This window comes from Otolemur garnettii, unplaced genomic scaffold (assembly GCF_000181295.1).
Source record: "Otolemur garnettii isolate 467f Iridium unplaced genomic scaffold, OtoGar3 scaffold00091, whole genome shotgun sequence".
Taxonomy (NCBI): domain Eukaryota; kingdom Metazoa; phylum Chordata; class Mammalia; order Primates; family Galagidae; genus Otolemur; species Otolemur garnettii.
Window position 1 is genome coordinate 5204730 of NW_003852486.1, and position 11087 is coordinate 5215816.

Below are 11087 nucleotides of genomic sequence, written 5' to 3' on the forward strand. Positions count from 1 at the left end.
CTGTAGCTCAGCGGCTAGGGCACCGGCCATATACACCGGGGCTGGAGGGTTCGAACTTGATCCGGACCTGCTAAACCACAGTGACACCTACAACAAACAACAAAATAGCCGGGCACTGGGGCGGGCGCCTGTAGTCCCAGCTACTTGGGAGGTTTAGGCAAGAGAATCGCTTAAGCCCAAGAGTTTGAGGTTGCCGTGAGCTGTGACGTCACGCACTCTGCCGAGGGCGACATACTAAGACTCTGTCTCAAAAAAAAGAAAATAGCACGTGTTAGGCCAAGCACCACCCTCGTCGTGATGTCACCAAACACGCCCCTGGTGTCATCTCCTCCTCAGATTGCCAGAAAGACTCATTTTCCCTGTGGGGCATTAAAGATTTGCCTGAGTCCATGCATTGTAACGCACAAATAAAAAGGCAACCTCGGAAACTTACTCAACATTATCAGAGACACATTATTTTTCCACGATGTCTTAGGTTGTGTTGACGGGACCCTGAAGTTCGCTTCGGGAAATTTCAGGACATCGTCCCCCCTGGGAAAGTAGTCACGTCCAATCCACCCACGGACTCGGCTAAGAAGGCGGGACTGTGAGGTGATGGGCGGAGCCGGACTGTTCCAAGCGAGTGTGGCGGGGGAACTCTGCTAGGGAGGAGGCTGCGGCGGGAAAAAGCCTCTTCTCCATCCACATTTTTCTTTCTTTCGCCTCTCATTTCTGTAGACATTAGTTAAGATGTGCACGCGTGGCTGTTGGGCCTCTGCAGCTGCGGAGCGGGGCGGGCGGAATGGCTCGTCGCCGCTCCGCGTAGTGGCCGCGTCCGTTCCGCGCGGGGTGGCGTGGTTTTAGGGGCTGGGAGAAGAGTTGCTAGCTGGAGCGGGAGCGGGAGCAGGCGGCCCATGGCCCCGCAGGGAGGCGTCCCGCGGCTGGTGCTGCTGTTCAGCGGGAAAAGGAAATCAGGAAAAGACTTCGTGACCCAGGAGCTTCAGAACAGGTGTCCGTGGGGCTGTGGTGGGGAGAGCTCTCCCCACGCTACGCACGGCGCGTGCGCATGGGACGGGTGCGCTTCGGGGTCCCCGTGTTAGGGCAAGCGGAGCGCGGGTCTGGGGGAGATAGAGGATGGGCAGCGTGACCTAAAGCACGCCCACCTCGAAGAACCAGGCGACCGCCTCTCTGAAGTTCTTAGGCTGCAGGTGTCTGTTTTGGGAGAGTTAGCAACTGTTTCTGCCGGCGCGCTTTCCATACGCGATAACGGATCCTCGCAGCAGATTCCAAAAGCAACCTTGCCCTGCGCACCATCTGATAGTTGGAATTTATTATCTTTATTACGTGCCAGGCACTATGTGTATATATTATGCCGTGTAGTCCTCATGACCTCTTTGTTAGGTACTGCCTGGCTTTAGTATCTACATTTCACAGATGAAGAAACAGAAAAGTTTAAACAAAAATCTTGCCAGGGTCTCAGGCAAGAGGTAAGTGGCAAATCCAGGATTCAAATTCAGTTCTGGCTTCAAGGAGTGGTTTCTTTTTGCTTTACCTCACTGCCTCTCCGAATAACAGTAACACCTTTCACGGCGTGTTTTCTCTCAAAGCAAAACATTCTTTGTGGGAGTATTTTTGCTGAAGAAAGGGAAGGAAGTGGAACGGAACTCCTCTCCTCTGCCACAAGTGTGCTGGGAGTACTAGGAGGCTGGTTTGGTACTACAGGGTGCTAAAGGGTGGTGGGGGATCTTAGGGCAGAGGTCACTGCCTGAATCATTCAATGCAGAAGTGAAATAGCGGTCATGGGCCCTAAAATTAGACTGCTGGGATTCAAATGCTGGCTCACTGTTAATTAATATGTGATCTTCTACATGTTTCTTATCTACTCTGTGTCTCAGTTTTGCCATCTGTAAAATGAGTATAATAGGTTGGTTGTAAGGATTAAATGAGATAATGCATTAGAACAATACTTGATAATAGTAAAGGTATAGGAAGTAAGTGTTGGGTTTTTTTTATTTTACCATCTCTGGCTTCATTACTTCCAGTGTTCCTTTGGGAGTGTCAATTCTTCTTGCTCAACCTGAGTTTCCTCAGCTGAGACGTGAAAATAAACACTTATCAGCTGGTTGTGGTGGCTCATGCCTGTAATCCTAGCACTTTTGGAGGCTGAGGCGGGTGGATAGCCTGTGTGGTGTGCACAAGATGGAGACCAGTCTGAGCCAGAGAGAGACCTTGTCTCTAAAAAAACAGCCAGGTGTTGTGGCGGGCACTTGTAGTCCCAGCTACTTGGGAGGCTGAGGCAGGAGGATCAGTTGAGCTCAAGAGTTTGAAGTTTCTTTGAGGTATGACACCATGGCACTCTACTGAGGGAGACAAAGTGAGACTCTGTTCCCCTCCCCCCAAAATAAAAGAACAAGAAAATAACACCGCACCATGTCATTAAGCTTACCTAAAAGCATCTCAGGCCCAGGGCAGTATCTAATAAATGGTTGGTTGAAAAGTCAAACAACTGAGTGAATGAATTATTTATGTTGTGGGTACCAAGTCAGTTGAGACTGAGATACCCCCGGCTGTGAGAGAATTAGTTCAGGGTTCCAGCAGTAACCTAATCCAGCCAGAATTTTGCTAGGCCTGGATGTTTACACTGGAATCACCTTTTTATAGGTTTACCTGTTAGTTTCAAGGTTCTTTTATAGTGATATGAGTTTTATAATACCTCTGCATGGGAGACAGAACAGAAAGTGTTATATCCCTGCTTTCCAATAAGGAAGTAGAATCAGGGTCATTGAAACCTCCCAAAGTTACATGATAATCACTAGTGGAATAGGAAGCCTCTGGATTCCTCTTCTGGAGCCTGGTAACTCCAGGTTAATTGGATTCTGATCTCCCTGTCCCACAGACTTGGAGCAGATGTCTGTGCTGTCCTCCGGCTCTCTGGTCCCCTCAAGGAGCAGTATGCTCAGGTAGGCGGTGTGGTGGCGCTGTGGCTTCTAGTGCATTGGGAGGAGCTGTGGTTGCCGTTTCAGTCACTGTCATGGTCCTTACAATCTTTGCTAGCTGGGTGGTGGCCAGCTCTTGGTTTTCTGTGAGTGGACCTTGTGGGGGCATTTTTAGCTTAAGCTTCTTTCTTTTTTCTTTCTTTTTTTGAGACAGAGCCTCAAGCTATCCCCCTGGGTAGAGTGCTGTGGCTTCACTGCTCACAGCAACCTCCAACTCCTGGGCTCAAGCGAGTCTCCCCCTTCTGCCTCCCAAGTAGCTGGGACCACAGGCACCCGCCACGACGCCCAGCTATTTTTTGGTTGCAGCCATTATTGTTGTTTGGCAGGTCGGGGCTGGATTCAAACCTACCACCTTAGGTGTATGTGGCTGGCGCCTTAGCTGCTTGAACCATAGGTGCTGAGCCTTAAGCTTCTTTCTTAACAGCCTCATTTATTTCAGGCTACTTACCTAGAGCACGTCGAGAAGGTATGTCCAAGGAAAAGCTGTAGACACTTAAGTGTCTACTCTGATGCCATGGGATTTAGTAAGGATGTCTTCTTACTCAAAGCATCACCCCCACTCCACCCTCCACTGGCCTGAGCCAACCCTTACTTAGCATTATCCCCTTAGAAATTTAGTCACTGCGGCGCCTGTAGCTCAATGGGTAGGGTGCAGGCCATATACACCGAGGCTGGCAGGTTTGAACCTGACCCAGGCCAGCTAAAACGATAACCGCAACAAAAAAGTAGCGGGGTGTTGTGGTGAGCGCCTGTATTCCCAGCTACTTAGGAGGCTGAGGCAAGAGGATTGCTCAAGCCCAAGAGTTTGAGGTTTCTGTAAGCCTGTGATGCCATGATACTATACCAACGGTGACAAAATGAGACTCCTTCAAAAAAAAAAAGATAGAATTTAAACAAAATAAGTAGGAACTCTCAGAATCTTACTTCAGAAATGGAACCTGGAAGGCAGGGTCACCTTTCTGCAGAGAGAAGAGGCCAGTGGCTGCCTATGTCTGTCCTTGGCCTCTAGGTGAACCCAAGAGGCCTCTGCAGTGACATAAAATGAATTTGTCCCTCATTCTGTGTGTGACAGCCCTGCCTCAGTGGGAAGCATTGGGTCTTCTCACCAGCTAACAGACCTACTCACAGGGTGGCCATCTGCAGGATTGTGGAGATGATGAGGTTCAGTGGTTTTCAACTTTTTTCAGCCTGTTCCCTTCCCTGGTGAAACTGGGTGCAGAAGTTCCTTGCATCCAGGAGCTTACTGGGGAGGAGAGTAGATGGTGAAGGAGGACACACTCATCCTTCCCCAGAGGGTCCTGGGCACTTCTGGAGGCATCCTAGGAACAGTTTCTAAAAGAATGATCTATTTCCAGAGTTCCCACATTCGACCCTACTCTGATCCTACTGAGCCAGACTGGGGCTGGAGGAGTGAGAAAAGGCAGGTTTTAATCCTGTGCAGGTTACTCTACTGGGCAAGACTGCCCTTGGTGTTTGGAAGTCCAGTATGACTCTCCCCACCCCTTCCCATTAAAAAGCAAAACCAAAATGAAATGTCAGTGCACTGATTCCTCGAGTCATGATGGTAAATGTGACCCAGTGCTCCCTGATAGAAGTTGGTCACTAGCAGAGGCAGCTGCTGGCCATACCTGGGAGAATAGGTAGGCGGCCACGCTGGAGGTCTGGGGAGCTACAACTCCTGAGGCCCTCTGGATGGACCCCCTTGCTTGTCAGTGTCTATGCGGAAGGGGAGGGTAGTTGGAGCAGCCCTTCCAGCGTGAGGGTTCTCTGCATGTGGGAGGCCTTGGAAGTACAAAGAGCCAAATGGAATGAGGAAAGGTGCCAGGAATTTGGAGATGGGGAAGAGGTGAGGGGGTGAGGAGGGAGACATACACTCTCCTTGGGATTTAGGGTGGGGGTACATAATGTGAGAAAGGGTACTGGTAGGATATGGAATCAGGGTTTTTTATTTCCCCAGATTTCCCACTTTATTTATTTTTTGAGACAGAGTCTCAGTTTGTTGCCCTTGGTAGAGTGCTGTGGCATTGTAGCTCATAGCAACCTCAAACCCTTGGGCTCAAGTGATCCTCTTAACTCAGCTTCCCAAGTAGCTGGGACTATAGGAGGCTGCCACAATACCCAGCTATTTTTTAGAGATAGGTCCCACTTTTGCTCAGGCTGGTCTTGAAGAACTCATGAGCTCAAGTGATTGCCTGCCTTGGCCTCCCAGAGTGTTAGGATTGTAGGCATGAGCCACCTTGCCTGGCCTTTAGATTTCCCACTTTAGTTGAAAGCTAAGTCTGTGTCCAGGGGATGCGAACTAATTTCAGGATTAGTTTAAGCCAGAAATAATTGAGAAGGTAAAATTGTAAAAGGGAAAATGACATCACACATTTCAAAGACAAATTTAAACAATTTCTAGATTATCTCAAGACCTTTTTTCCATCTGCCAGTGCTGGGGACTTCTTGGTTGTTAGGGCCCTTTCCCTGGCATACCTTTATCCTGGTCCAAATCTTGCGTCTGTCCTGGTAGAGGCCTGTGTTTTAGGAGAGACTGCTGAGTTGAGAGGTTGGTGACAAAGGCATCCTGTGCTTTGGGCAGGAACATGGCTTGAACTTCCAGAGACTCCTGGATGCCAGCGCCTACAAGGAGGCTTATCGCAGGGACATGATCCGCTGGGGGGAGGAGAGGCGCCAGGCTGACCCTGGCTACTTCTGCAGGAGAATCGTGGAGGGTGTCTCCCAGCCCATCTGGGTAAGTGGCCCCTGCAGTGTGGAGGAACCTGCTTCTCCAGCCCTGTACCCTCACCTCAGTTTCTACGGCTGCACCTTCCTGACCCAAGATCCCCTCACCTTGCCTGGGCATTGTCAGCCAAGTCATATCACTCTTCTGTTTAGAGCATTTTGGTGAAAAGACTTACCATCCTTTTTTTTTTTTTTTTGACAGAGCCTCAAGCTATCTCCCCTGGGTAGAGTGCCGTGGCATCACGCTCACAGCAACCTCCAACTCCTGGGCTCAAGCGAGTCTCCTGCCTCAGCCTCCCAAGTTGCTGGGACTACAGGTGCCCGCCACAATGCCTGGCCATTTTTTGGTTGCAGCCATCATTGTTGTTTGGCGGGCCCGGGCTGGGGATTCGAACCCGGTGTATGTGGCTGGCACTTTAGCCGCTTGAGCCACAGGCGCCAAGCCAGACTTACCATCCTTAACATGAACTTCTGGGCCTTATATGTTCCAGCTCCTGCCACCCTCCTTATTCCTTGCAGCTACCCTTGCCTTATCTCTGGTCCTCAAATAATCAAGGTCCTTCCAGAATCAGAGCCTTTGCATGTACCCTTCTACCAGCCTGCACTGCCCTTTCTTTCCTTCTTTCCCTGGTTAGCTGCAATTCAGTTTATACCACACTTCCACGGGGAGGCCCTCCCTGATAGCAGAGTCTTCATTGGTGCCTCCTGCAGTACCCTGCCATTCTTCTTCCTCCTTCATTCTGGCAGTCTTTGTGTGTGCCAGGCATGTTCTGGGTGCTGGGGATATGTTGGTGTAGAGATGGGATGACATCTCTGTCTGCAGGTAGCTTACAGTACAGATGGGGGTGGGGAGACATAAGCATAAAATAAATATGGACTATATCAGGTGGAGATAAACACTAAGGGAAGTAAAGAACGCCGAGGCTATGAGGAGGGCTGCAGAGTGGTGTCAGGGAAGGCCTCACTGATAATGATGACATTTGAGCAGGACCTTAAGAAAATAAAGGTAGTGAACCTTAACATGGGACCAGATATTTGGGAAGCAGCATTCCAGAGAGGGTGCAGGGAGTGCCGATGCCTGGAGTGGGAAGTGTGCTGGTGTGTCTGAGGACAAGCCAGGGCCGGGGGTGAGGTCAGGTTATACAGGGTCTTTGTGAGTAAAGCAGGGATCTTTGGTTTTGAGAAGGGGAGAGATGTGATCTACTTTTAAGGTTTAAAAGGCTGGCCCTAGCTAGAGGGGCGGCTGGGTGGGCAACTCCTACAATGCAGGTGGCTGTGGTGGGGATGCAGAGTGGGGTTGGGGTTCAGTGGAGCGAAGGAATTAATTTTGGACAGATACTGAAGATAGAGCCAATAGGATCTGGTTATGGGTTGACTATAGGGCGTGAGAGACCCTACCAGGGATTTTGTTCTGACAAGTTGGACAGGTAGAATTGTCATTTTCTGAGACAGGGAATTGGGGGAAGAACAGGATTGGAGAGAAAAACAAGAGGAGTTTCAGCCACCTTGAAGTTGGGGTACTTGTTGATCTTCGTGATGATGGTGCAGTTACTTGGAAAGCTGCCCTGTTGAGTGCCTGTCTTCAGGAGGGCAGGCACAAGTCTGTGGTGTTCTACAGCAGGAGCTTGCAGTAATACTTATTCATACCTGGGCGGATAAACATGGCTGCAGTGCCACCTGTCATGAAGTCTGCATGTGGTGGCATGTGTTGGGTGGAGGATGAGTCTGAGGATAAAGAGCAGCTCCCCCTGTCTGTCCTGCTCTGGGTGCTGTGGTTCCTGCTTTCCTTCATCTCCAGAACCTGGTCTTGTGGGTCACCTGTCTGTGTTTCTTTCTGTAGCTGGTGAGCGACACGCGGAGGTTGTCTGACATCCAGTGGTTTCAGGAGGCCTATGGGACTGTGACACAGACGGTCCGTGTGGTAGCTTTGGAGCAGAGCCGACAGCAGCGGGGCTGGGTGTTCACGCCAGGTGAGCTGCACATGACTTGTCTCCTCAAGTTTGGAACACAGGCTACCCCCTGTGCTCCAGGTCTCCTGCTCTGTCCCCTGCGGGCCTGGGGGAATGAGCGAGTGATTACAAAGTGGAGTCTGAGGCCTCCATATTAGAGTGGGGGTGGTGGGGAATGTCCTTGGGGGTCAAGGTCCCCCCTGTGATCTTGACTGGTTCCCTTACCTGGGCTGTCTTCTTAAGTCCAGTGGACTTCTCTGCAAGTCTGGCTGGGATCTGTGTCCATGGTCCTTTGCCTTTGTTTTCCAGGCTGGTGCAGGGGCTGGTGGTGGGCAGAGGGCAAGCCTTCTGGAGCTTACTCCTGTTTGATCAGCATAGTAGTGGGGCAGCAGAGGAAGCTCCAGTGGGAGCTCCAGTGGTGCTAGTCCAGGGTCTGCCCTATGGCAGTTTGGAGGTAAGGCTTGGGCCTTCTTCCTGCCCTAGGTCACTGTGACCTGGGGATGTTCAGATGCCATGGGTACTACCACTGTGAACGGCTGCTCGTGTCTGAGACCTTCACCCAGGCCTGTGCCGAGCACTCTGTATACACCTTGTCATTGGCATAGACCCACAAGGCAGATGCTGCTGTTACCACACCTTGGTTAGATAAAGCACTAGCCTGGAAAGGTGAAGTCTCCTTCCCAGGGTCGTAGGGTGAGAAGAGGAATAGGCCCCTCAACTCTGCCTCCCAGGGGACTGAGTCAGGGAAAATGGACACAACCAGCCTAATACAAAGTGAAAATGCCCCTTTGGGTCATCTGTGGTCTTGAGTGACCAGACACCACCCCCCTCTCCCCTCTGGAGGCAGTGGCACATGAAGGGCTCAGTCAACAGGGGCCACCTGGGGGCCAGGTAGCTGTGGGCTGCTCAGCCTGCCATTACATGTGTCAGGGGTGGAGAGCAGAGGAGAGGCAGGGAGGGCCTGCTCTTGTGGACTGTTGGCCTTGGGGTCTGATGTCTGCCGGCAGGGCTGGAAGCTGACCTCACCACGCCTCCTCCACAGGGGTGGACGATGCCGAGTCAGAATGTGGCCTGGACAACTTTGGGGGCTTTGACTGGGTCATCGAGAACCATGGAGATGCACAGTGCCTGGAGGAGCAGCTGGAGGTCCTGACAGAGTTTATCCGCTGCAGACTGTAGGCGCTGGCTGCCAGGATGGTTGGGCTGAGAGGCTGGGCCCATGCTCCCGGGGTGGGGCCCTGATCCTGGCCAGGTTGGGGAGCAGATGGAGGGCCTGTGCCTAGATTCTGGGGGCCAGTGGATGTCAAGTGGATCAGGAGATTTGAGGACCTTATTTTCTCTGGGAGGAGGACAGCACTGCCTCTTCAGGGAGAGACTTAAAGGGGGAAGGAGGGTGGGATGGCTGTGCTTGGAGCAGAAACGCCATTGCCTCTGTGGGCGTCAGGCCTTGCAGCCAGGTGGCCTCCCTTTCTTTCCAGGATGTGCTCAGCCTCTTCTCTGGACAGGAGCACAGGCTCCTTAATGTGGCTGCTAATAAACCTCCCTGGAATATGTGTTCAGAGCTGGATCTCTCATTTCCCTGACACCTGCTGGGCCTGTGTGGGGCTCATGGGCTGGGGTCGTGGTGGCTGTATGTCCTAGCTCTGCAGCTCCCTCGTGCTCCCAGCTTAGATGCATCCCCAGAGTTGGCCTGTGCCTCACAGATAACAGGCTTCTGTGTCAGCAGTGGGACTGTCAGGGAAATTCTTTTCCTGCTGGGATGGCCTCAAGAAAGCTTGGTGATCTGTAGAAAGTGCCACCTGCAAGTACCCTTCTGTTTAGCCCTTTACAATTTCCATATTTCTTCTAGATTCTTAACAGAAATGGCAAAGAGAATATTTTCTGTTCATTTGTATTTAGCAGATGCTATGAAGTGGGAGGTGAAGTAACTTGTCCAGTCTAGAGGGTTAGTGAGGGTTGGCTGTGGGCCATGGGCCACTGGACTCTGGCCACATCCTGACAGGCTGTGGTACAGGGTCCCCTAGCTCCTTGCTGTCCTAAGGCCAACAAGCCAAAGCACTCCAGCTCCCTGGCCCTGGTTCCATTCTCTTCCCACAAATTTTGTTAGTTCTCATGGGTAAGCAACAGCCAAGAAATTAGAGTTCTAGTGTGACCCACACTGACCTCTGCATGTTCCTGCCCACATCTCCTCATTCTCTGCTGCCATCACCCTTCCTGGGTGCCAGGCCTGGGGACATGGGATGAACAGGTCACAGTCCTTTACCTTAAAGAGCTCTCAGTCTGAGGAGAGACAGATATTCCCCAAGGTGCCTGGGAGTCTGAAGTCAGTTGGGAAGGAGGCTGGGACTTCATGATACCCTAGGCTTGTCTTTGCCCCTCACCCCTGGGACATTGCCCTGCTGCTTGAAAATCCTTTTCTTGAGCCCAGAGCAGATGCTTGTGGGCAGTCCTTGTCATGGAAATATTCAAAAATCACTGGGGCCACATCTGGTGAATGTGGGAGGCAAAGTGGGTCACAAACTTGGGAAGTATAAAGCCATCCAGTGCACAGTGGGGGGGACATGGGGTGGGGTAAGGGGTGCTGCCAGCAGCTCTGAGAAGCCCAGGAAAACCAGGGGCCACTGATACATCCTTGGCGTGACATGGGACCCCCTTAAGGGTGTCCCTAATAAAGATATTTTGAGCAAATTAAAGCATATGATAAGAGACAAGCTGATTATGAAAGAGCCTGCTCTCTGCAGGCACCATGCTGGTGCATTTTTTTTGTTTGTTTGTTTGTTTGTTTTTTTTTTTGAGACAGGATCTCCCTCTGTCACCCAGGCTAGAATGCTGTGTCAACATCACAACTCACAACAACCTCAAATTCCTAAGTCAAGTGATCCCCCTGTCTTAGCCTCCCTAGTAGCTAAGCTGGGACTACAGATGTTGCTACAACGTCCAGCTGCCATGGCCTCACAGCAACCTCAAACTCTTAGGCTTAAGAAATTCTCTTGCTTCAGCCTCCCAAGTAGCTGGGGCTATAGGCACCCACCACAACGCCTGGCTATTTTTTTGTTATAGTTGTCGTTTGGCAGGCCCGGGCCAATTCGAATTCACCAGGCCCAGTGTATGTGGCTGGGGCCCTAGCCACTGAGCTACAGGTGCCAAGCCTAGTTTTTCTATTTTTAGTAGAGATCAGGTCTTACTTTGCTCAGGCTGGAGTCGAACTCCTGAGCTCAAGAGATCTTCCTGCCTGGGCCTCCCAGAGTGCTGAGGTTACAGGTGTGAGCCCCAGTGCCCAGCCTAGCTTGTGTTTTTACGCTTCCAACTCAAGCTACACAAATTATCCCCTTTAACAAGATGAGCAGACTGACTTAGCTTGTTACATAGTTCATCGAACTGGGGCCACAAATTATTATCCTGAAGTGCTAGAATCTGAGCTTAGGTTTATCTTACTATA

The 11087-nt window shown here is 51.2% G+C and overlaps 1 protein-coding gene across 3 annotated transcripts; it reads left to right on the plus strand.

The window, feature by feature from the left end:
- Positions 1 to 761: 761 nt before the first annotated feature.
- PMVK (phosphomevalonate kinase) lies at positions 762 to 9209 on the plus strand. 3 transcript variants are annotated; one of them, XM_003795327.3, is made up of 5 exons: positions 762 to 988; positions 2876 to 2939; positions 5557 to 5709; positions 7540 to 7669; positions 8691 to 9209. In XM_003795327.3, exons 1-5 carry the CDS (start codon positions 894 to 896, stop codon positions 8825 to 8827), a joined length of 579 nt encoding a protein of 192 aa, XP_003795375.1. In that variant the 5' UTR covers positions 762 to 893; the 3' UTR covers positions 8828 to 9209. The 3 variants fall into 3 exon arrangements, with proteins under 3 accessions (XP_003795375.1, XP_023372193.1, XP_023372194.1); XM_023516425.1 differs by lacking the exon at positions 2876 to 2939 and having other exon boundaries at positions 906 to 988; XM_023516426.1 differs by lacking the exon at positions 762 to 988 and having other exon boundaries at positions 2887 to 2939; positions 5676 to 5709.
- Positions 9210 to 11087: the final 1878 nt, after the last annotated feature.